The sequence below is a fragment of the Hyperolius riggenbachi genome, chromosome 8 (genome assembly GCF_040937935.1).
Source record: "Hyperolius riggenbachi isolate aHypRig1 chromosome 8, aHypRig1.pri, whole genome shotgun sequence".
NCBI lineage: Eukaryota > Metazoa > Chordata > Amphibia > Anura > Hyperoliidae > Hyperolius > Hyperolius riggenbachi.
Window position 1 is genome coordinate 88546303 of NC_090653.1, and position 26926 is coordinate 88573228.

General features: G+C 44.7%; 1 protein-coding gene across 2 annotated transcripts in view; it reads left to right on the forward strand.

The window, feature by feature from the left end:
• LOC137528245 (galectin-4-like) overlaps positions 1–24803 on the forward strand; it is a 59111-nt gene extending 34308 nt beyond the window's left edge. For both annotated transcript variants that reach the window (XM_068249525.1, XM_068249526.1), the window contains exons 3-12: positions 2754–2949; positions 3169–3288; positions 5757–5798; positions 7966–8004; positions 11204–11242; positions 15862–15900; positions 16047–16079; positions 21204–21292; positions 24356–24521; positions 24604–24803. In XM_068249525.1, coding sequence (XP_068105626.1) covers positions 2754–2949; positions 3169–3288; positions 5757–5798; positions 7966–8004; positions 11204–11242; positions 15862–15900; positions 16047–16079; positions 21204–21292; positions 24356–24521; positions 24604–24747 — 907 coding nt within the window. In that variant the 3' untranslated portion in view covers positions 24748–24803. The remainder of the gene's footprint in view (positions 1–2753; positions 2950–3168; positions 3289–5756; positions 5799–7965; positions 8005–11203; positions 11243–15861; positions 15901–16046; positions 16080–21203; positions 21293–24355; positions 24522–24603) is intronic.
• Positions 24804–26926: the final 2123 nt, after the last annotated feature.

The window sequence follows — 26926 nt, forward strand, 5'->3', positions numbered from 1 at the left end:
CCGAACGGTTCGCCGGTGAATGGTTCCAGGCGAACTTCCGGGGTTCGTAATCGTGGAGAACCGCAAACTTTACCGGAAGTTTGATTTGCCCCCATAGTTAATCATGAGGGTGAACGTTGACCATCTACATCACAGTCAGCAGGCACATTGTAGCCAATCAGGCTACACTCCCTCCTGGAGCCACTCCCCCCCTTATAAAAGGCAGGCAGCGTCAGCCATTTTACTCACTCGTGTGCTTGCAGTAATTAGAGAAGATTAAGCTGCTGCAGACTCTCATAGGGAAAGATTAGTTAGGTTTTTGTAGGCTTGTTAGCTTGCTCCTTACTAATTCTTATTGCTAAAAAAGCGTGTGTGTTTCCCACTGACATTTGTGTTGCATAGACAGCCTTGATAATTTATACTGTGTGTGTGCCACTGCCAGGCCCAGCACATTCAGTGACTACTACAGTGTGACAGGTGCACATTGTAATACCCACTGCATATACCTACCTGTTGTTCACTGTGCACCCACCCACCTACGTGAGCGCACGCAGTGTCACTGTGCCTGTCCGGTACCTGTCTGTGTGTGACAGGTGCACATTGTAATACCCACTGCATATACCTACCTGTTGTTCACTGTGCACCCACCCACCTACGTGAGCGCACGCAGTGTCACTGTGCCTGTCCGGTACCTGTCTGTGTGTGACAGGTGCACATTGTAATACCCACTGCATATACCTACCTGTTGTTCACTGTGCACCCACCCACCTACGTGAGCGCACGCAGTGTCACTGTGCCTGTCCGGTACCTGTCTGTGTGTGATTGACAGGTGCACATTGTAATACCCATCACTGCATACCTACGTGAGTGCACGCAGTGTTATATACCACTCCGTGCATACCTGTTAACTGCACCTGTGTGACTGTACTAGACTGTATTAGTCTAGTCAGTGCATACCTTTCACTTCATCCCCCCCCGATATGGACAAAACGGACAAAACAGGTAGAGGCAGAGGTAGAGGCAGACCCAGAGGAAGGCCACCCGGCAGGTCTGTGTGAGGTCAGGTTGATGTGATTTCGTGCGGCACTGGCCCAAAGTACAGTGCTCAGAAGAAGGCACGTCCCATCAACTCCCAAGATTGTTAGGACGTGGTTGACTATTTAACACAGAACACCTCATCTTCCGCAGCCACCAGCGCTAATACAAGCACCACAGCTGCTGCATTTGACACTTCGCAGGAGTTAATTGGTGGAGAATTAACTGATTCACAGCCATTATTGTTACAACCAGATGAAGGCGCTAAGCAAGTTACACTACCTCATATGTCTGAGTTAGGCGGTGACACTATGGACGTAACGTGCAAGGATGATCTGTAAAAAACTGCGCACAACAATGAACCATCACCGCTTTAAAATTAATGAGGGTAAAATGGACACACCAGTGGGCCAACACTTCTGTGAACTAGGACACAGCATGCAAGATCTCAAAGTACTTATTCTTAATGGTAACTTCAAAAATGAACAAGCAAGAAAGATTTCTGAGTACAAATTTATGAAAATGTTCAAGACATTAACAGAAGGGTCCTTATGTAACATGATTGACTTGGCTTCATGATCTTCAGAAACCTGCTAGATTTCATGTTTGCTTGCATGAGCTCACGGGCTCCAGCCTGCTGATCACCTGACATCTAACTGCTAAACAGCAACCAGCACAACTGCCATCTTCGTGTTTGCTGTTTACCTGCATCAGTGTTTTACTACAGCTAACATCTGGAAATATGCCTGAAGAAGGGGACTAGATCCCAGAAAGCTTGCATTGTTTAACTTTATCAGTTAGCCATTAAAAGGTTTTACTTTTACAAGACTTTGCTTTTTTCTACCTACATATGATGTTGGTAAAATATGCAAACCCGCACATCACATGCAAATGTGAATGAATCCAGTTCTGATTAGGGATAATCAGAGAGATGCAAATTCTTCCAAGTTTATGCAAATTTTTATGCAGATATATGCAGTTTGAAAATGAACCAATCAGTTTAAACCCATGTTTAAATTGATTGGTCCATCTAGAAGCTGCATATATATAAATTTGCATCAACTCAGAAGAATTTGCATCTCTTTGAACATCCCTAGTTCTGATTAGCAGGAATTCTCAGGGTAGGTACACACTAGGCAGAAACGCTAGCTTTGAGCAAAACGCACATAACGCAATTCAATGGGCTGTATGGAAAAACGCATATGTTTGCGTTCTGCAATGTGCGTTTTTTAAAACGCAGGACTTTCTGCATATTTTTTTTAAAACGCACATGATGAATGTCAATGGTGATGCAGAGGTATTGCGTTTTAGTGTGTTTTTTATGCGTTTAAAAAACAAAAAAATTTTATGACGTGTCTCTGCTTCCTGTTTACTTCCTAGTGATTAGCATAAAATGCATATCAAAAACGCCTACAAACGCATAGGCGATTTATATATGTGAACTACAAATTCATTAAAACGCACACAAAATGCAAGAAAAACACATGTGCGGAACAAAAACGCGAAATGTAAACAAACTGAAAACGCACGCAAAACTCACTTAAAATGCACAAAATCATATGCAGCAAAAGGCTAACTTTCACACACTACCTAGTGTGTTCCTACCCTCAGATCATTTTCGGTCTGGAGCATCCTGGTCCAGAATTCCTTCCTTCACAAGTCTTCTTTGATAAATACAAAGACCCTTTGTCTGCTTCCTTCTCATGATGTGGTTGGTAACAATGGCTTCTGTCTTGCAGGTTCGCTGTAAACTTTCTGTCCTATAACAATGACATTGCATTTCACTTCAACCCTCGGTTCGATGATGGCAACGTCATTGTGTGCAACACCATGCAGTGTGGCACCTGGGGATCTGAGGAGAGGAAAAAGCACATGCCCTTCCAGAAGAATACATTTTTTGATATATCTATTGTTGTTCTCGGACATGCTTTTCAGGTATGTATACTATATGGTTACTTGTTACATGGGATGGGGTTCATTTATCTTTCCCCCATTCTCACGCATGATCACGTGATTGTGACCAACCAATCAGAGACTGATTATCTGTAAATCTGTAAAAATGGTTTAAAAATGTATTTTGGGATAAAAATGTACCTGTTAAAAAAAAAATGTATTTTGGGGATTATTTTCAAACATATTTTCTTATTCTTTCAGGTCACAGTGAATGGGCAATTCCTTTTAGAATATCGCCACCGCGTCTCTTACCAGACCATCCAGTCTATTCAAGTTACTGGTGATGTCAACCTGAACTGTGTCACTTTTCACCCATCACCTGTAAGTACCAGACATGCAATCAGCGTTATCCTTACTAATAAAACCTAACTGTCCCTGCTTACTCCTGTCCCTGTGACCTTGGGTCCGTGCTTTTCCCAGACAGCTGTTGGGACAGGAGGACGGGGCCAGTGAGCCGGGCGGGTGTGTGTGCGGGCGGACTGGCACGCGCACGAGCGGCAGGTGCGCACGCACACTAGCGGTGGGTGCGCGTGTGTGGGAAGTGCGCGCGACGGGTGGGGGCGTGCACATGCGCACTGATATGCGGCGGTGGCAGAGTTAAAAAACGGACATAGAGCCCGTTTTTAAATGGGTTTGGGTCTACTAGTCCTATATAATAATATGCCAGTGTCCCTGCATCCTCCTTTGTCCTGGGTCCGTTCCTTTGCGCTACTATGCATGTGCACGGACAGCCGTTGCGACAGGGAGGGGGAGGACAAGACCAGGAGGATGGGCGGGTGTGTGTGCGTGTGGCAGCATGCACACTGACATGCGGCAGTGACAGGCCTAGTGCTCATTTTTAAACGGGCTTAGGTCTACTAATTCTCCTATATAATAATACCTAAGTGTCTCTGCTTCCTGTCCCTGTGTGTGTGTGTGTCGGTGCGTTTGCGCTACTGCGCGTGTGCTGCATGGACAGCCTGGGAAAGGAGCAGGATGGGCCAGAGGGCCGGGCGTGTGTGTGCGTGCGTGCGCGGCGGGCAGGTACACACAGCGGGTGGGTGCGCATGCGGTGATGTGTGGGGGCGGGAACAGACCTAGAGCCCGTTTTTAAACAGGCTTTGGTCACTAGTGTATATATGAAAGTGTCTATTCCAAAAAGAAGTGACCATAACAAACATTCACAATCCAGGGGTTTATCTGATTTTTGTCTGAAACTTGGCGTTTAATGTCAAGAATGATTTTTTTTCCCATTACAGCAAATAGGTTCTTACATATCTAGGGTTTTTCACCTCCCATTCAATCAGCCAAGGTTTCTAAGGTTGCAGAATACTTTTTTCCTTCTTTTCTCAGTTTTTTATTTTCTAGTCTCATTTTATATTATTGGTTGAACTTAAAAGACATGTTTTTTTGAACCCAAATAATATAATTATGTAAGGTGGCAGCTTAAAGGACACCCGAGGCGAAAATAAACTAATGAAGTAAACTATTTTATCTATCTTCCGTCTCCTAAAAATTACTTTTTAAGATATAACACAGTTTTATTTTATGTTTATTGTTTTTGCTCAATGACACATTCATTGAAGTATCCCAGAGCTAAAATCTATGAACAAATGACACTTTTTATCTTTTTCCTGCTTGCAGAAGCCATTTTCAGCTAGGAAAGTGTTGTATAAGTGGAATATCTTGTACTGGTTAAAGGCACCGCCTTTGACATGGGAGACCAGGGTTTGAATCCTGGCTAGGGTCAATACCTATTCAGTAAGGAGTTCAAGGCAAGGTTCCCTTACACTGCAGGGTGGCCTCTAAAGCGCGTCCCAGTGGCTGCAGCTCTTGAGCGCTTTGAGTCCAACAGAAGAAAAGCACTATACAAATGTTCAGATTATTATTAGACTATTATCTTATCAGTGAGGGTCACGCTGTAGTAACAGGACTGATTCAGCCACTTACATACCTCATATTTAAAGCTGGGATGAGGCTCGGTTGATAAGATCCGACAGGACTGATCTCGCCGTGGGCGATTCCCCGCTCGACCCCCGCGAGCGGACAATAGCGGGGAATCGAGCGGAAGATAAGCGGCGCCGGCGAGGACGAGCGGGTATCGAATCCGACGCACGCGCGGACAAGCGGGGACGCGGTGGGTACGCGCGGGGATGCGGAAGAGTCGATCCGGCGGCTAATCGAGCCGCTGGATCGCTCCGTCTAGATGGGGCTTTACTCTTTCAGGCAGAGAGAGAAAAAAAGGAACACAGCATAGTTATTTGTGTGCTGGGCACTGTACATACATGTCTATCTCATCATGTCACATGTCACCTCGGGTATCCTTTAAGGTGGCCATACATGCATAGATTTTTGGCCAATTTGGAAAAATGATCGATTTTTCTTTGATCTGAATCTGATCAGAGAGGGCTTGATTCTCCCCATACACACACAGATTTTCAGTAGATTTCACCATGAAATATATTGAAAATCTATTGAACTGCAGCATTGCACTGTTCGATACAATGCAGTGCTATGGGCTCCTCTACCGCATCCAACTGACCGATAGCTACCATCTAATCTTAATTTAGATCGATTTTTGCTGCAAATCGATTGAAATTATGATAGTTGCATCTTGATGTGTTGCAGATATCGGTGCTCGAATCGTAAAAATGTATGTGTATGGCCTGCTTTACACAAATGCCTTAGGTAACTGTATTGGCTAAAATGAAAAAAAAATGTGTCACTGAATTAATACATTGAATAAATGAAGTGTATTTATTTGTTAGCTTTCTATTTATAAAACTAATGTCCAGTCTTCATAATATTAGGCACAGATGTCACCAGCACCGCCCCCATACACTCCAAGTCCAGTAAGTATCTTTTTTGTATAGAAGCAATCATCTTTGCTCTATTCTCTCCTCACTGATCTCAGTATTACTTTTATGTTGTTTAAAGGGTTGTACCAAATACAGATGTTGCACTGCAATTTGCTGGTGTAGGTTTTAGTATCTTTTGGAAGTATGTGTGTGGTGTCACTCCCCTTTGTCGTGTGGGTGTGGTGTCACTCCCCTTGTCATGTGGGTGTGGTGTCACTGCCCCTTGTCGTGTGGGTGTGGTGTCACTGCCCCTTGTCATGTGGGTGTGGTGTCACTGCTTCTTATCTTGTGTATGTAGTGTTACTGCCCCTTTTTTATGTGGGTGTGGTGTCACTGCCCCTTGTCATGTGGGTGTGGTGTCACTGCCCCTTGTCATGTGGGTGTGGTGTCACTGCCCCTTGTCATGTGGGTGTGGTGTCACTGCCCCTTGTCATGTGGGTGTGGTGTCACTGCCTCTTGTCATGTGGGTGTGGTGTCACTGCCTCTTATCTTGTGTATGTAGTGTCACTGCTCCTTGTCATGTGGGTGTGGTGACACTGACCCTTGTCATGTGGGTGTGGTGTCACTGCCCCTTGTCATGTGAGTGTGGTGTCACTGCCTCTTATCTTGTGTATGTAGTGTCACTGCTCCTTGTCATTTGGGTGTGGTGTCACTGCCCCTTGTCATGTGGGTGGGGTGTCACTGCCCCTTGTCATGTGTGTGTGTGTGGTGTCACTGCTCCTTGTCATGTGGGTGTGGTGTCACTGCCTCTTATCTTGTGTATGTTGTGTCACTGCCCCTTGTCATGTGGGTGTGGTGTCACTGCCCCTTGTCGTGTGGGTGTGGTGTCACTGCCCCTTGTCGTGTGGGTGTGGTGTCACTGCCCCTTGTCATGTGGGTGTGGTGTCACTGCCCCTTGTCGTGTGGGAGTGGTGTCACTGCCCCTTGTCGTGTGGGTGTGGTGTCACTACCCCTTGTCGTGTGGGTGTGGTGTCACTGTCCCTTGTCATGTGGGTGTGGTGTCACTGCCCCTTGTCATGTGGGTGTGTGTGGTGTCACTCCCCCTTGTCTTGTGGGCGTGGTGTCACTGCCCCTTGTCGTGTGGGTGTGGTGTCACTACCCCTTGTCGGGCAGAATCTTCAGAGGCATCACAATAGCGACCAAGAGGAGCCCGGGGGCTATAGAGGCCCGCTCCTCCTCTCTTCCTTCTTGTGCACAGAAAGCACAGACTAGCACTGTTATATTTACCTAGTCTACACTGTATTAGGTCTTCTCCTCCTTCTGGCATCCACGCACTGCATGCTGACATCCTGAGACTCCTGATGCAGGTCTCATAATCAGGAGCCTCAGGGTGGCAGCATAGAGTGCAGTGTGGACTAGGTCAATATAACAGGGCTCCCAGCGCTTACTTTGCATGGGGGGGGGGGAGGAGTGGAACAGCTGGCCACTATGCGGGAGAACAGATTGTCTGGCCATTACGGGGGGGGGGGGAGGGGGCGCAATTAATTTTGTTGGGGGCCCCCGGCCTCTGTTTACCCCTAAGAAACTCTGTATACTACGCCGTTTTACTGCTTCAGCTAAAGTGCTCCTCTTTACAAATGGGCTCTACTGAGGCCAAAGTGGGATGGGTGTGACAAAAGTGATGAGAAGCATGGCAAATGGTGTGCAGAAACTGGGTGGATGTGGAGGAGAGTAAGGGCTCATTTCCACTATAGCGAATTCGCATGCGTTTTTCACATGAAAATTCGCATAGCAATACAAGTGAATGGGACTGTTTCCACTTGTCAGGATTCCTTTGCGTTTTTCTGTGCAGAAAAAATTCTCATGGCAGAGCCATCAGAATTCGCATACCGCTATGCGAATCGCATACAATGTATTTAATAGGAAATTCGCATGAGGTTTGGGCATGCGAATTTTCATGCGAATTCGCATAGAAACAATGGAAAAGCACACCAGCACTGCCATGGTTAAATTCGCATAAATCGTCATCCATGCGAAATTCGCATCCGCATGCGAATTTTTACCGCGGCGATTCGCACCACACAAGTGGAAATGCAGCCTTAAGCAAGTGGACTCTGTCCCTTTTTTCATGACTCCCATCTTGCTCCCTTCCTTCCTTGATAATGAATGATAACTTGTTTCACTGTAATATCCTGAATCTCTTCTATTTTGTCACTTTTAGATTCCATCAGTCTATCCATCAGCCTACCCATCACCTATGGTGAGTCATCTGTGCTTTGCTGAAAACACTGAAGAGGAACAGGATAAGAGTAAAGAAAGCTTTCATTATCACTGTTCTGTAGTAATTAGGTTCAACCAACTTTTCATACCAAAACAATTTTACAGTGAAAACAGTCTTTTTGTTTCACCAAAATGTTTATAAAATAGTCCTGTCAAATCCCTTTTTGATGCACGATGTCCTTACATGGCTTCCTAATAGTTAAATTAGTGATACAATCTGCAACAATAGCCAGAGCTGGTGACCAAGCAAGCTAATTAAAGCCACGTGGAGTCACAAAGAGCAGCCCTGATTGGCTTATAACCCATCCAATTAAAATTAGGGAATCTCTGCTGCATGATTAGTTACTACCAGGCTAAAATGAGTACATAATGCCACTGGAGGAGACCACAAAGGTGGCACAACACTGGGAAACCAACATTAGGATGCTGCAGGCTAGCTTTGGTATGAGGTAAAGTGGCAGAAGATCGTTATATAAAAACCCCTGTTGAGGCTCACCATTGTGCAATGATCTTCATACTGAAAGACACATTGCAGAGCAACATTTGGAAATTTTTCATAAAAAATGAAGCCAGAGAATTTTCTCTTCATATATTTAAAGTAAACTTGTAAGGGAGGGAGACGGAAGCACCTGGATAGCCCCTAGGCTTCCCGAACCATCTTGGAGTCCACTATTATAAAAAGCATTCCATTCTATTCATTATGTTCTCCTGGGCCCCTCTTTGCTGTTTCTGCCACTCCCTGCTGTGATCCTGGCTTGTAATTGCCAGTTTTAGGCAGTGTTTACAAACCAAAAACATGGCTGCTAACCAGAATGTGACAGGCTCAGAGAAGCTCTGTCTGAGTCATACACGCAGCATACAGTGCCTGCAGGGGGCGTGGAGGGGGGTGTGCATAGCTTTTCCCTATCACAGCAGAGCAGCACATTCCTGCCTGAGCCGACAAAGGAAAGAAGATTAGATTATATAACAGAGATATTACAGTGACTGCAACTAGAAAAGGCTGCAGTAATCCAGACCACATTAGAACAAGTATAGGAACTTATAGGATAGAAGAAATAAGGCTGAAAATTTTGTTAGAGTCTCTTTAACTGCTAATCAATATGGACCAGCAGACAAAATTTAAATTGGTGGGTCGTCTGGACTTCTCATGCTCCCACCTCCTTCAGACCATGTTTCAATCTAGAAATACCTCAGAAAATGCCTCTGTAACAGGTCACTACCATCACCACACCTGTACCAACCATCATACACCCTCTCCTGTGATACCTAGTAACATTAAATCTATAGCCTATAACCACCCCACCAACTGCATTCATTCAGCGTGTCTATATTGTAAAAGCCACGTAAACCCCAATCGATTCTGCTTTTTTTTTTACTCATTCCATAACTAGACTAAAACATATATCAAGTAGACATCTATTTAATGTGTGACCACATATATAACTACCATAGTGAAAAAATATGTGTATATGTAATGATGGCTATTTCTGCTGCAGCTGAACTCACCACCGGCCTTAAATACTATTCCCCCTCTGAGTTGTTGCAACTCGGAGGGAGATGTAATTCGGAGTCCAGCGATCACCGGAGCCCCGAATTACTCTTAAGTGCTCCACGCAGCATAACATTGGTATGAGGCACCTAGTTTCGGCACCCAGCGAAACCACCTGCTCCGCTAGAGACCTTAATTTTTTTTCAATACCGCCACCTTGTGGTGAGTTATTTGGGCTAGTTCACAGTGCCCAGTTGTGTTGCAGAATAATTCTGCATGTCATCTGACTGTCCATACGATTCTGCGGGTCTGTACAAAGTACTGCATTGTAACGAATTGCGTTATTATAACTGGCTGCATGCAGGCTTTGTATTAAAGGACACTCGAGGTGAAAATAAACTAATGAAATAAACAATTGTTTCTATCCCGCTTCTCCTAAAAATGACTTTTTAAGATATTCCACAGTTTTATTTTATATTTAAAGTGTTTACTGTTTTATTGTTTTTGCTATATGACACATTCATTGAAATATGCCAGAGCTAAATCTATGAATTATTGACCCTTTTTATCTCTTTCCTGCTCTCAGAAGCCATTTACTGACATGAAAGTGTTTTATAGTGGGAATTTTTTATCAGTGAGGGTCATACTGTAGTCTGACTCAGTCCTGACTCAGACAGGAAGTGCCACTTACATACCTGATGGTTAACTTTTTCAGGCAGAGAAAGAAAAAAAGGAACATAGCATAGTTATTTGTGTGCTAGGCACTGTACATACACATGTCTATCTCATCATGTCACATGTCACCTCGAGTATCTTTAAAGTCTATGTCCAGTCTCTATTGCAGTTCAAACTCATTATCACTTGTGCATTATGCAACAGACCACTGTTTAATCCAGCCTTAGAGGAGCTCAGAATCTAATCCCTACCATTGTGATATGTCCATCATAGTCAAGGGGCAATTTTAGGGAGGAAGCCAATTAATTTATCTGTATGTTTTTGGGATGTGGGAGGAAACTGGAGAGGAAACATCTCAAATCCTAGAATGTTTACTTTCTCCTGCTCCATTCCATATTTATAATCTTATTCCGAATGTATTAGTATTCAGGCATTGTTCCAATTCTTGCAGAAATTCTGCATTTCCCTTCTCCCATATCAGGAGCAGGTAATCAATATAATAATAATAATCCTAACATTTGTATAGCCCTTTTCTCCTGTTGGACTCAAAGCGCTCAAGAACTGCAGCCACTGGGACGTGCTCAAGAGGCCACCCTGCCCCAATAACACAGCCAGCCACACATGACTGTTGCATATAACCGCTATTGTCATGTGTGGGGAAGAACTCTAAAAATTTGTTCAAAACATTAAAGGGACCCTGAGCAGTACAAAAAAAAAAAAAGCTAATATAAGTAATCCGGCGACTTCGGCTGAAGTCACGTGTGCACGCGCCCAGCGCGTCATCAAGCCGGTCACCTGAAGCGTCTTGATTCTCTAAAGATTTAACCGTGCATGTGCAGGACACTTATGGTGACCAGCACAGCCATCAGCGGGACCAAGAAAGGGACCAAGTGGATGCCAGGGGACCTCGCCAGCTATGGGGGGGGGGGGGGGGGGGGGGGCTGAGTCCCTTTAATCTGTTCTATTTTTTTTTTTAACTCCTCAATTTGCCTAATATGATTTTTATTTATTATAGGTACCAAGCATGGCTGCCCCAGTGTTTGGAGCTGTGACGGTAAGTGTCATATAAATATTACAGCAAAGAATGATGAATATTGCTAAATAAGCGTGTCCAATTTTTTTTCACTTTTTTTTTTTTTAGAATATCTATCTGTGTGTGTGTGTGTGTGTGTGTGTGTGTGTGTGTGTGTGTGTGTGTGTGTATAGTCCAGTGGGAGGTCAGCAGCTTCCACAACTTTACTCCAAGATGCAGAAGGTGCACGCAACCAGGGGTGCCCAGATCCCAGAAATCATAAACAAAAACTCCAATAGGTTGCAGCACACAGCTCTAATTTATTGAGCTCAAACAAAAGTTTCACAGCACAACTTTTGTTTGAGCTCAATAAATTAGAGCTGTGTGCTGCAACCCCTTGGAGTTTTTTTATATATATATATATATATACAGTATATATAGTGGTTTGAAAAAGTCTTCGGCCCCCTTGCAGTTTTCCACATTTTGTCCTATTACTGCCACAAACATGAATTAATTTTATTGGAATTCCACATGAAAGACCAATACAAAGTGGTGTACACGTGAGAAGTGGAACGAAAATCATACATGATTCCAAACATTTTTTTACAGTTATTCAGCCCCCTTTGGTCTGAGTGCAGTCAGTTGCCCATAGACATTGCCTGATGAATGCTAATGACTAAATAGAGTGCACCTGTGTGTAATCTAATGTCAGTACAAATACAGCTGCTCTGTGACGGCCTCAGAGGTTGTCTAAGAGAATATTGGGAGCAACAAAACCATGAAGTCCAAAGAACACACCAGACAGGTCAGGGATAAAGTTATTGAGAAATTTAATGCAGGCTTAGGCTACAAAAAGATTTCCAAATCCTTGAACATCCCACGGAGCACTATTCAAGTGATCATTCAGAAATGGAAGAAGTATGGCACAACTGTAAGCCTACCAAGACAAAGCCGTCCATCTAAACTCACAGGCCGAACAAGGAGAGCGCTGATCAGAAATGCAGTCAAGAGGTCCATGGTGACTCTGGACGAGCTGCAGAGATCTACAGCTCAGGTGGGGTAATCTGCCCATAGAAGAACTATTAGTCGTGCACTGTACAAAGTTGGCCTTTATGGAAGAGTGGCAAGAAGAAAGCCATTGTTGACAGAAAAGCATAAGAAGTCCCGTTTGCAGTTTGCCACAAGCCATGTGGGGGACACAGCAAACATGTGGAAGAAGGTGCTCTGGTCAGATGAGACCAAAATGGAACTTTTTGTCCAAAATGCAAAACGCTATGTGTGGCGGAATAACTAACACTGCACATCCCTCTGAACACACCATCCCCTCTGGGAGTGCTTCTCTTCAGCAGGGACAGGGAAGCTGGTCAGAGTTTTGCAAAGAAAAATTGGGCAAGGATTTCAGTCTCTAGATGTGCAAAGCTGGTAGAGACATACCCTAAAAGACTGGCAGCTGTAAATGCAGCAAAAGGTGGTTCTACAAAATATTGACTCAGGGGGCTGAATAATTACGCACACCCCACTTTGCAGTTTTTTTTGTTTTTTTTTAAATGTTTGGAATCATGTATGATTTTCATTCCACTTCTCACGTGTACACCACTTTGTATTGGTCTTTCACGTGGAAGTCCAATAAAATTGATTCAGGTTTGTGGCAGTAATGTGACAAAATGTGGAAAACTTCACGGGGGCTGAATACTTTTGCAAACCACTGTATGTGTGTGTGTGTGTACCCCTGCCTAACGAATAGTTGGTAATAAAGCAACCTGAACCTAGATTAATATTCAAACTTGCTGCTTTCAAGGATTTCAAACCTTAAATCCAGGCATTTGTCCTATCTTGAGTGGAGATGTGGCGAACGGTTCCCGAACCGTTCGCCGGCGAACATCTCTAAATCCATGGGGGTTTTACTACTTCCGGGTCGCTCTGACCCGGAGTAGTACGCCTGCGCTGCCCAGCGAAGCGCGTCCTAGATCGCGCTCCTGTTGCCGGGCACTCTCTGCGCATGTGTGTGACGTCATGAGTGACATCACGCTCATGCGCAGAGAGTGCCCTGCAACAGGAGCGCGATCTAGGATGCGCTCCGCCGGGCAGCGCAGGCGTACTACTCCGGGTCATTGCGACCCGGAAGTAGTAAGAGGCCCAGAGAGGTTCGCCAGGCGAACGGTTCGGCCCATCACTAATCTTGAGATCTCCTTGTTTTTTTTCAATCCTGCCAACTTGTGGTGAGTTTCTGAACTGCAGATGACTTAATATTTTCAGTTGTAAAAACTGATGTCTTAACACTGAAATGTCAGGACTGTGATTTTGATATCAATTTTGTAAATTCCAAATATGTTCTGCAATTCTTGTTTTGAGATGTCTCTTTGTCCTTCCTATACACTGCATACCACACTCACACCTAACCAGGTAAATTACATATGTGCTGTTGCACTATTTTAAAATGTTCCCCCTGGACATTAGATGCTATTGTCATTTGGCTTGTATTTCTTGTAATTTTATGAGGCATACAACCCTTGGGGTTCGATTCAGTAAGCAGTGCTAACTGTTAGCACGCTTCTGAAAAGGCCATTATCACGCCTTAACTCAGTTTGGGCATGTTAAAATCAGATCGCGCGCAAAGATCCGCGCGCAAAGTTCTGCGTGCGCACAGCGCAGTGCGCGCGAAGTGCCCATTCACATCTATGCAAGTTTTGCGCACGGTTTTGCGCGCGATCTCATTTTAGAAACAGTGCTAACCTACTTAGCACCCTGGTTAACACGTCTAAAGTCTTTAGGCGTGCTAAGTAGGTTAGCACCGTTTACTGAATCAAGCCCTTAGGGTCTGTTTCCACTACACGCAGATTGGATGCAGAAAAACTGACTCCAATGAATGCTTATGTGCCGGTTTCCACTAAACGTGATTTTCCTAATGCAGATTTTCCCATAGGCATTCATTGCAGTCAGTTTTTCTGCATCCAATCTGTGTGTAGTGGAAACAGGCACTTACTTGGCAAAAAAAACTTTTTTGGCCCAGTAGATATTTGCCTTGGGTGACAGGTGCCTCTTTGCAAGTTTTAACAAACATCTGCTGCAGATTTTTTTCTTTTCAGTAAACAAAATGATCTGGCACCTTCCTCCCCAATACTGGGTCTGGATTCAACACACGCAGCATTTTCCAACAAAATTTTCAAAGCTTCTATATTGTGTATTATAATTTAATGGGTACTTACGTATTGTACATTCTGAAGAGTTTGGCAGTTCCTTGTTTAAGTTCTGTTTGCTCCACTACCAAGATTTAACCCTTTTTAAAAAGCTGAAAGTCCTGGATTTCCATTACACCAGGTCCCGTGTCAGTGTAATGCTCCGTTGCCAAGTTAAAGAGTTTTGAAGGAGGGGTGTCCTATGCATCTTGAGAGGTGAAGAGGGTGTATCCTTCCTCTTAATAGTCTCCAGCCCCGGCCAGCAGAGCCGGGACAAGGTCCTCCAGCATCCAAGGCTGAGACACCAAAGTGCGCCCCTCCATCCCTCCCACCCCAGCCGTCACATACTGATTACTATTAGACTAAGAGGCACCCCAGAGCCCCCAACACCTTAGTCTCTAGCAATTTGGCTTGCAGTCACTGCCATGTATCCCCTTTTCTTATTTCTCAGTCTCTGCTACAAACACAATAGGGGAATGATAGCTGCGTGATTTGTGAGCCCCCTCCTACACTGCGCCCTGAGGCTGGAGCCTCTCTCGCCTCTGCCTTGGCCCCGCCCTGCACCTCCTCCTACACTGCGCCCTGAGGCTGGAGCCTCTCTCGCCTCTGCCTCGGCCCAACCCTGCGCCTCCTCCTACAATGCGCCCTGAGGCTGGAGCCTCTCTTGCCCCTGCCTCAACCTAGCCCTGCCGGCCAGTAACACATAGGGCCCTTTTCCACCAGCGCAAAAACAATCGCTACGGTTTGCTTTTTAACATAGGAATCGCGGTAGGTCATTTCCACTACCGCGATTCGCTTTTTACGGGAACGCGAACGCGCGGCGGAGCTATATTTGCCGCGATTTTGCTATGCAGTGCATAGCATAGCAAAATCGCGGCCGTGAACGTCGGGGGAATCGCCGGTAATTGCGATTCAGCAATCGCTAGCGTTCAGCGTGAACGCTAGCGACTGCAAGTGGAAAAGGGCCCATAGAGAGAGGTCAGGAGGGTGTATAGCTTGTCTGCTCCTTCGTCTTCTGTAATGAGACCCCTGCGACAGAAGACGACCTCCCTGGGATGCTGCTGATCATCGTGCCCGGCTTGTCCGGTACTTCTGAAATCACGCTTTGTGCAGCCAAGATGCAGGGGACACCCCTCCTTCAAAACCCTTTAACTTGGCAATGGAGCATTGCACTGACACGGGACCTGGTGTAATTCAAAGCCAGGACTTTCAGCTTTTCAAAAAGGGTTAAATCTTGGTAGTGGAGCAATTAATCGCTTTCACATACTAACTTTCCTACCTCTATGGTCTTCCAAGACCAATTTCTCCTATCCATCCATGAAAGTATTTGCTAAACTGTGTGCCCCAATAACATAGCCAGTTATCTGCACATAACCGTAAAAGTCATGTGTGGGGCAGAACTCTAAAAATTTTGTTCAAAACATTAACTTGTTCTATTTTTCTTTAACTCTTCAAGTTGCATAATATGATTTTTATTTATTATAGGTACCAAGCATGGCTGCCCCAGTGTTTGGAGCTGCGACAGTAAGTGTCATTTAAATATTACAGCTAAGAATGATGAATATTGCTAAAAAATGTGTGTCCAATTTAATCTCATACATAGTAAACTAAACATCTAAAATATTACACTTTGGAACTTTATAATATTTTTATTTTTTTAACTATTTCAGCCTCAAAAAGGACCTGCAGTTGTGCATAATCCGGTAGGTTTGTGTAATTTCCTATAGTTTCCTGAGATTGTAAAATAAAATATGCTGTTTTCCTAGTTATTCAGTCATATGGCAGGCTTTATAGTCTATTTTATACTAGTATCTTATTATTATTATTATTATTATCCTACCTAATAAAAGCTAACTGTCGCTGCGTCCAGCAGTTTTGTCCCTCTGTCCCAGGATTTTTGTTACTGCGCATGTGCGCAGTAACTCACAGCTGGGACCAGGGAGCTGGACAGGCAAGTGAGGTGGGCGGGTGTGGGCGAGCAAGGTGGACGGGTGCGGGCGCGCGGCGGTTGCGTGCGCAGCGTGTGTGCGCATGCGCACTGGCGGCGGCCGTAGACCTAGAGCCCGTTTTTAAACGGGCTGGGTCTACTAGTTAAAGCGGACCCAAACCAAACATTTTTTTTATTAAAAATATGTAGTTGCACCACTGTAACACATACAAAGATAAATAAACACTCCTTCAAGCCTATGAGCATTTCAGTGCATGCTTTTCACCCTTCTCTTTTCATAACTAGGGTTATACTGGGGGCAGCCATTAGCAATTCCTCCATTGCTGGACACCACCTATTCCACCAGTTTGCCGGATTTTTCCCGGCAATATGAAAGGAAGGGAGGGGTTCCTCCAATAAATGTAAAATATTTTATATTTGTCATCGTGCAGCTGAAAAAAGGCTGCTATTTATTATTATAATTTAGAAAATAGATTTTATTTCTGAAATCTTGTATTTTTAATTTGGGTCCACTTTAATAATAATGTAAATAGTGCTAGCACTTTCTTTTCTGTCGTACAAAAACATAATACATAGTGCCATGCAAAAATACAAACCCCTTTCATGTATAAACAATACAGACAAAAGGGATAATGGGATAATGTGTTATTCTTTGTTAAGACTTGTGTACTTGATTAACTTTTTGGGTTGAATCTACGTCCAGCAGGTGGCGCTGCGGCCCTGACTGGACGTAGGGTTAATGTCACATTAACCGCGTGTCCCCGCCGTTACTGTGAATCTTGCCGCTTTCACCCCGCTGTAATTCGCTCGCCCTGCCGTCTCTATGACTGCAGAGCACTGTGAGCCGGTCAGGAGCTGCTTTCATTGGCTCCTGGCCCTGTAATCACTGTAAGCCAATCCCATTGGTTTACAATGATTGGCAGGGTCAGGGGCCAATGAAAGCAGCTCCTGACCTGCGCACAGCGCTCTGCTGTCATAGAGATGGCAGAGAGAGCAGCCTGCAGCGGGGACAGAACGGCATGACCGTTGGATTTTAGCGGCGATTCGCCGGAAAGCGGCGGTTTACTGTACCAGCAGCCTCTGGTCCTTAAAGAGAACCCGAGGCAGGGTTTTTCCATCGCAATCCCCATACAGAGGCTGGGTCTGTCTATAGAGCCCAGCCTCTGTTGCTAGTTAGTTTCCTCCAAAGACCCCCCTGCGCTCAGCCAGACCCCATAAAACACAGCCGCGCTATGCGGCTGTGTTTACCTCACTAACGTCAGTCTCGGCTGCTCCCCCGCCTCCTGAATCGCTCCGGTCCCCGTCCGCGTCCCTTCCCTCTAATCGGCGGCAAGGGAAGGGACGTGGGCGGGGACTGGAGCAATTCAGGAGGCGGGGGAGAGCGGAGACTGACATTAGTGAGATAAACACAGCCGGCTGCGACACGCTGCATGTCGCCAGCGCGGCTGTGTTTTATGGGGTCTGACAGCGCACGGGGGGGGGGGGGGGGTGGCTTTGGAGGAAACTAAATAGCAAACGAGGCTGGGCTCTATAGGCAGACCCAGCCTCTGTATGGGGATTGCGATGGAAGAACCCCGCCTCGGGTTCTCTTTAGAGGGGCAGAAGCTGCTGGTACCGAAGTGTTTAAAATCTGCAATAAACAAAAAACTACAACACATAAATGCTTACCTAAGAAGAGGGGAACCTCTGGAACCTCCCTTACCTAATAAGAGGGAAGCCTCTGGATCATCCCTTATCTGAGAAGAGGGACACCTATGGACCCTCCTTTACTGAAAACTAGAGATGGCTCGAACCTCCGATTTTCGGTTCGTGAACCTCGAACGCGAACTTCCGCAAAAGTTCGGTTCGCGCAAACTTTCACGAACCGACTTCAATGGGGAGGCGAACTTTGAAAACTAGAAACATTTATGCTGGCCACAAAAGTGATGGAAAAGATGTTTCAAGGGGTCTAACACCTGGAGGGGGGCATGGCGGAGTGGGATACACGCCAAAAGTCCCGGGGAAAAATCCAGATTTGACGTACAGCAGCAATTTAAGGGCAGAAATCACATTGCATGCTAAATTGGAGGCCTAAAGTGCTTGAAAACATCTTGCGTGTGTATACATCAATCAGGGAATGTAATTAGTGCTTCACACTGAAAGACCAAACTCACTGTGTAACGCACCGCAAACAGTTGTTTGTGTAGTGACAGCCGTGCTGGACTGGTGCACACCATGGCCAGAGTGCAGGCGATAGCGGTTTTCAAGCCTATATGGTCGCCGGGCTGAGGTAGCTGAATGACAGAACAACAGTGACTGAGTGTCCGGCTGATCGAATTTGGTCTGTCCACAATGAAGAAACGACCTTATTATCTTGGGTGTGCCCCCCCGACACACTCATATAGCCGGCGGTCTTTGCTTCATTGTGATACGCAAGCCCCTTCACCACGGCAAGGTAACGATCATGAAGGGGAATTGACACATGTACAGGCCTTTTGTTTTGTTGTTGCAGCTGCAGTGCAGCCAGAAAAAATAGGCAGGCATGTACACACACCAGAATAAATTGTTATTGGTTTTGTTAGTGGCCGCTGCTAGCAGCGGTCTTAAAAATTCAAAAATCTGCCTGGAGTCCTGGACCCTGTTGGTGGTGGTGAAGAAGGCAGTCAAGCAGCCTGCAGGCAGAGATGCTGTGTGGGGACTGACTTAGTCTTCGGCAGGCCTGACCGTGCTATGCAGACCACATGGTCAGATGGACCCTTGACCCAAAGCTGTGTGCTAGAGATGACACCACTTGCCTTTCAACATCACAGTACAGTTTGGGTATCACCTTTTTTGAGAAATAATTGCGGCCTGGTATCTTCCACTGCGGTGTGTGGCTTTGCTTTTGTGTGCTGCTTTTCCTCAGGTGGTCATCCCATTGCAGTTTGTGCTTTGTCATCGTGTGCCTTTGTAAGGAAGTTGTGGCTACGCGGGTCTTGGTCTTTCCACGGCTCAATTTTTGGTGGCAGAGAGTACAGATGGCATTGCTCTCATCTGAGGCAGAGCCAGACACACAAAAAAATCTCCACACCGCTGAGCCCTGGAATGAAGGCACTTTGGTGGTGGCGGCCGACTTAGTGTTAAGTGGGGTGCCAGAATCAGAGCAGAGGGAGGAAGATATGTCACGGTTGCGTGTGGAAGCTGAAGAAGATGAGGTGTTGTGTGTTAAATAGTCAACTACGTCCTGACAATCTTGGGGGTTGATGGCACGTGCCTTCTGAACACTGTATTTTGGTCCAGGGCCGCACGAAATCACGACTGCACGACCTTTCGAACAGACCTGCCGGGTGGCTTGCCTCTGCCTGTTTTGCCCATATTAGGGGGATGAAGTGAAAGCTATGCACTGAATTGACTAATACAGTGTGCAGTCACACAGGTACCGTGTATAGGTGCAGAGACTGGTATATAACACTGTGTGCGGTCACGTAGGTAGGTGCACTGAACAGGTATGCAGTGATTGGTATTAGAAATGTGCAGCTGTCACACACACAAGTAGTCACTGAATGTGCTGGGCCTTGCAGTAGCACAGTAGGAATTAGCAAGGGGCCAAGGGCCAGCTGAGACTGACTGACAGGGCTGTATATGCAAGTGTCTGTGGGACACGCACACAAAAAAAAATAGATCACAAGAACAACATTAGCTCTCAAAAGAGCTGTTGAAGGGTGCTTTTTAGCAATAAGTATCAGCAAGAAGCAAGATAACAAGCCTAACAAGAGCCTAACTAAGCTTTCCCTAATGTCTCTGCAGCAATATCTCCCTTCTCTAATTACTGTAGCCACACGAGTGAGTGAAGTGTCCGACGCTGCCTGCCTTTTATAAGGGGGGGGGGGGGGGGGGCGGGGGGCTCCAGGAGGGAGTGTAGCCTTATTGGCTACCATGCGTCTGCTGACTGTGATGTAGAGGGTCAAAGTTGACCCTAATGATGTAGTATAGGGGGCGGGTTGAACTCGCATATAGTTCGCGTTCGATCGCGAACCACCGAAGTTTGCGTATTCGCGTTCACATGCGAACCGTTCGGGCCATCTCTGCCTAAGAAAAGGGAAGCCTCTGGATCCTCCCTTACCTAAGAATAGGGAAACCTCTGGATTAAGTATCTATTTATTTTTTTTAATACTGCCTGGGGTACACTTTAAGACAAGCCTGGATACACTTGAACCCATGCACCTCTGAGTGGGTGATTGTGCTTACTGAGGGGATGAACATTTTTTTGTGTATAATTTCTCCTGTGGGTGCAGTATATGATCAACTAGATCATGTAATGGATTTGTGTCTGACTAAATGGTCATGGGGATCACATGATCATATCTAAAGTCAGCCTTCTTAAGCTGGCCACTAACGGTCCAATTTCTAGCGAAAAATCATTCGAGCGATCAGAAATTCTGATCGGACGAAAAATCGTTCACTACACCATCAACTAACCAATCATTGCTTCCTATCTATCGCGACCACCAAGAAAATCCAAATTTTCGTTCGACGAAAATTCATTCGGGCGACATTTTTTTCACTCGTTCATAATCGATTGTGTCCACCAATGGAGATTATTTACAACCAATCCGATCAGAGTTTCTGATCCCTCGAACGATTTTTCGCTAGAAATTGGACCGTTAGTGGCCAGCTTTAGAGTGTAAAAGTGCCGCATGATCACTTGATTATGACAAGGCAATCTGACCAATCTGACACTTACTTATCAATCCTATTCTCAAACGTATCACATGCTTCTTCTTCTTAATGGAAACATATAGGGACTGATTTCATGCATTTACCATCACCAGCATCCAACTATATCTAGAATCCTCTTAAGTGTGAGTTTTAGTCTTGCAGTTTTATGAAGTACTGTTTTTGTTTGTTTTTTCCTGTTCAGGTGATGCCTTTCCAGGCTGCTTTGCCATCACGGTTTACAGCTAATCGGAACATTGTAATTATGGGAACTGTGCATCATGGAGCAGACAGGTATAGCTTAATTCTGTTGATTTTTATCTTCTTGTATGACCAGGGACTTATCTGGATATTCTTAGCAGACTGGGAGCTAGAAAGCCATTATATGTGACATCTTCTAATGTGGTAGTTTAATGGATGTGTACGTTTTATTAAGGTGCCCATTAACAACATACTTTGGTCTTCCAAAAGTTCAGTATCTGCTTTTCTTGGCTGCCCAAATAATAGTTTGTGTCCAAAAAACCCCATTGCTTGCATGAGTTATTTTGGCCAACAAACCAGTATGTATCACCTATCTATGGCAACATAGTACAGTGGTGAATTAGGTTTTGACTTTTATCACTGCATCCAAAAACGAAAGTTTGTGTATTGAAATAAGGCCACTACATCCTATGGCCTGTTCCACAGATTGTAGGCTGGACGAGGGTTCTTGCTCACCTTACAGCTACAAATGAAAGTGTAATGTTTAGGAGTGCCTTGATCGTCAAGTTTAATTAATTTACCGTTTTGGTACCTATAGACATGACACTTTGATTGGCAGCAAATAGGGTGTCAAGCCTCAATGGCTTTCCATCTATAGGGCAGGTATTATTTACTGCTGTGGTTACCATTGACATTATACTTTCTTCTGTAGTGGGTATGCTTGCAAGAGCCAACCGCAATACCATCTACAGCACAGGTGTGAAGCTTCCCATTCTTGTATAATAGGGTAGACGTTAGATTTTATTAAAAAACGGGGTTGGAGGTGTGTTGCAGCACCCTAAGAAAAAAAAGAGTACAGGAGACAAAAATGGGAGCCCAATGGTGCAGTACGTTAAGGTTGGAATTGTAAACAAACAAGAATAAAAATGCTACTCACAAAGGCGGGTTGCTAGGGGCAACCAACTGCAGGAAGCAGGTGGAGACAACCAACCCGACTCCACTCGGGGTGGTTGGTCTCCTTGTAGAAAAGTGACAGTAACACTCTGTGGTGAAACACCACAGGCATTCAGTCTGGACCCCTACAAAAGGGGATGTAGTGGGGTGAAAACAGCACAAATAAAGGGAAAGAGGCACCCAAGTGTGCATAAAATGGATTAAAACCAAATAAAATTACAAAAAGTGAGGTGGTTTACCTCAATAACGAAATTCTTGTTAGAGAAGAAGAATTTTATTAAGCATAGGCAACGCATTTTGCAGGTCTAAACCCGCTTCCTCAGGCCAATCACAGTGCCGATAAAGCAAAAAGCCAATAGCATAGGGAGCCTAGCTTTTGGCTTATTGCTTTATCGGCACTGTGATTGGCCTGAGGAAGCGGGCTTAGACCCGCAAAACGTGTTGCCTGTGCTTAATACAATAAGAATTTCGTTATTGAGGAAAGCCATCTCATTGTTTCTTTTTGTTTTTTTCATTTGGTTTAAATACATTTTATACACATTTGGGCACCTCTTTCCCTTCAATTGTGTTATTTAATTAACCACTTAAGGATCATGGTATTAAATCCCCCAGTGACCAGGCAATTTTTTACAAATTAGGCCACTGCAGCTTTAAGGGCTCGCTGCAGGGCCGTACAACTCAGCACACAAGTGATCCCCCCCCCCCTTTCTGCCCACCAACAGAGCTGTCTGTTGGTGGGGTGTGATCGCCCCCCAAGAGTTTTTTTTTTTTTTAGAAATATTTATATCTTTATTTTTACAATAAATTGTACTATTTTATATTTATTTTTTTATCCCTCCCCCCGCCTGCCAATCAGCGCGATTGGCTGTCATAGGCATCAGCCTATGACAGCAGATCACTGTAGTGCCTCCCAGGGGGACAGCGGCTGTCCCCAGTACAGCGCTGCCGCAAATCGCATGTTATGTACCGGTAAATAGATGGCGGTTTCGCCATCTAACAGTCTCCTAGCGGAGGGAAATATCAACTGTCACGTATTGTATGTGTGCCTTTGATAAAAGATTGCTAAACTTGGCTGAAAGTTGTGTGATAAAGAGGAGATTTATGGTTAGTTTGGTGTTAGAAATACAAAAAACAAATACTAACGCACCACCATAGCGAGATGTCAGTAGTTCAAAACACACACATACTGGAAGAACCTACCTTGTGAAGAGTGGAAATAGCTGGGCTGCACAAGCTTGGTCCTAACCCAAAATCACTTCTCCAACTTCTGTGTTTCCTAACCACACACAGAAAGGGCTTGATTCACTAAACCATGATAACTCATATCACGGCCGTTTCCGCGCTCATTTTTGCATTTGCATGCAAACGCGAAAATGCTTGCAAAAACGGCCGTGATATGAGTTATCACGGTTTAGTGACTCAAGCCCAAAGTGTGCTTTGGAGGTGACTTGAAGGGGGCATCCCCCGAAATGCATAGTGACCACATGGCCGCATTGTGGGTGTGGTTAGAAAGCACGGATGTTATTGGAGCAGTTTTGGGTTAGGAGGACCAAGCTTGTGCGGCATCGGTGGCCACGGCAACTGCTTGTTTGCTTTGACTCCACTCTTCAAAGGGAAGGCTCTTCCTGTATGTGTGTGTTTTCAATAAAATATTGACATCTCGCTATGGTGGTACATTTGTGTTTTTACAGGAATTTCAGTATTCTGAAAGAGGAATTCAACTCTTGCTAAAAAAATGTACTACAAACACTTATAATGGCTGAAAAAAATTATTTTGTAAATGAATGCTGTTTAAAATGTCCTTTTCATTGCAGTCTGCAGGCAACCCTACATTTTCAAAACTATAACTGGATAGAGTATAAAGCGCTCATTCGCCTGCCACAGAATTTCAGCATGTAAATGCAGTCCAATATCCTAGGAATACTCCTTTTTGCTGTATACTTATTTTTGCCACCTAACTGCTTCCAGGCAGTTATTTCCATCAGTCAGGACCTCCGAATAAAAATGCTTACATAGCGTAAAAGTGAGATGCCATTTATTAAAAAAAAGCTCAACAGCCCAGTAAAAAATGTATAAAAAGCTCAAACAGTCCCTGTTCGGACACACTGCTGCATAAACAGCCTAGATTCTGCAACTGCTCGACTCGTGGGGTAAACAGAGGGTGCCCCGAGTATATGCTGAAGATTGTTTTCCTTTTTCTAGGTTCCATGTGAACTTGCTAAACAGCAGAAATAGAAATATCCTCCTACATGTCAACCCTCGCTTCAATGAAGGTACAATTGTGAGGAACACCCAGGATAGAGGCAATTGGGGTCCTGAGGAGAGACAAATTTCATACATGCCATTTTATCCCGGGCAGAATTTTCAGGTGAGAAAAACAGGTCATATTAGTTAATGTGGATGGTTTTATCTGAGGACAGCCATGACTAAAGATTCACGTTTTGTTACAGATGGAATTCAGGAATGAAGGAAGTGTCATCGGGGTCTACTCAAATGGCGCAAAGCTTTTCAACTATGTGAATCGTCTCCCAGCAAACCAGATCGACATGATCGAAATTGGGGGAAATATCACCTTGACCTACGTCCAGTACTAACCGCCTGTAGATTAAAAGAGTAACTAGAATGTAAATAAAGCAAACATTAGAAAATCTATATTATCTACTGTATATGAACTGTGACATACAGTGGCTTGCAAAAGTATTTGGCCCCCTTGAAGTTTTCCACATTTTTGTCATATTACTGCCACAAACATGAATCACTTTTATTGGAATTCCACGTGTAAGACCAATACAAAGTGGTGTACAAGTGAGACGTGGAACCAAAATCATACATGATTCCAAACATTTTTTACAAATAAATAACTGCAAAGTGGTGTGTGCGTAATTATTCAGCCCCCTTTGGTCTGAGTGCAGTCAGTTGCCCATAGACATTGCCTGATGAGTGCTAATGAATACAAAGAGTGTACCTGTGTGTAATCTAATGTCAGTACAAATACAGCTGCTCTGTGATGGCCTCAGAGGTTGTCTATGAGAATATTGGGAATATGTATGATTTTCGTTCCACTTCTCATGTGTACACTACTTTGTATTGGTCTTTCACATGGAATTCTAATACAATTGATTCATGTTTGTGGCAGTAATATGACAAAATGTGGAATACTTCAAGGGGGCCGAATACTTTTGCAAACCACTGTACCACGGTGATTGTTGTTAAAACCAGTTCCTTAGTAAGCTGGATTTGGGTTTTAAGACTGTAAACATCTGGGCACTGTAGCCAGGGCCGGATTTATACTCTTTACCACTCAAGGCCGCTGTCAACAGTCGCCCCCCTTCAGTATAGGTTGCCAGATGACCCCCACCCCTCTTCCCTCTAGTATAGGTAACCTGATGACCCCCCCTCCAGTATAAGTAGCCAGATGCACTGCAGCAGCCATCCGTGTCACTCATTTCTCAGCTCGTCTCCAGTGCCGAAGCTTCCTTTGCCCCTCTGTCTCCAATGCTGCCCAAGTCCATAGCTGCCCGCCACAATGCAAACGCACAGAGAGCAAGGTGGCCGCTGCACAGGCCACTGGCAGCAGAATACCGTGGTCAGGCGCTCGCCTGATCTTCCTGTATTGCAAATGCTGCATAAATTCAGCCTGCTGCTATGGTGCCCTTGCTCCTGTGGTGGCCTTGGCCTAAATCCGGCCCTGACTGTAGCAGTAGGTAAACCTTGTTTCTTGTTAATATCACTCTATAAAATCTACCTCAGACTTTCCTCTTGATTAAACAGCAGGGAGAGGAGGCGGCACTTCGCAAAGCAGGCTGCATCTTAACGACTACCAGCATAGGTGTGCAGAGCCTAATTATAGGCAGAGTACACATCCTGCATTGAAAACAGATGCACCAAATTAATGAGTTGAGGATGTTAGCTTCCAAAACTGTTTGCATGCAGAGTATTCCGTACTGGACCCTTCCACCACAATGAGTTCATTCTTTTGAAAGGGACCCTAGCCTCTAACTAATCAACAAACGAGCATATGTATAACCTGGGAGCAGCTTGTTTTGTTTTGAATACAAGGTATGTATGTTGCCTCTGGGGGTCTCTGCACAACTCTGGTGGTAGTTATTCAGATGTGGCCTGGTATTAGGATGCCTCCTGATTAGCTGTGGAACACTGATTAGCCTTATTAGCTCTAGTTAGTTACCATAGTTTAGTTTGTGGCAGGAACGAACTCTGATGACACAATAGGAGAAAAAGCTTAAAGCTTATTTAAAGTTCTGGAGATAGAATTTGAAAGATACAGTTAATATAATTAGTTCAGCTCTGTCTAAAACAGATATCTCATTTTATGTGGGCAGAGTTCGTTTAAATCACCTGCACCTGCAAAAATGTCATTTCTGCGGACTCCAGTGCTGAGATTTCCTTTCAGAGGATTAGATGTCTGTCCTCTCTAATAAAATATTAAGGTGCTTATTTGGGTACATTTGGTTTTGACCTGTTCACATGGGTGCCAGTTGGCTGTGTGATTGCTTTTCTTGGCAATGATGTTGGTGTTTCTGCTCCATTGTTTGACTACTTGTTACCTTTAAAATGAAATCAACCCTCCCAATGCCTGATCTGGTACACATGCCCAACTGATGATGTCAGGGTGACATGGCTTGGCTGGGCTGCACACACGTCAGCTGTGTACCAGACGTCTGTCACCACGCAGAGGGTGGGGGAGTGGCGCGAAAATATATATTTTTTTTATATAGGCTTTTTTTCATTAATAAAAAAATACCACCAAAAGAA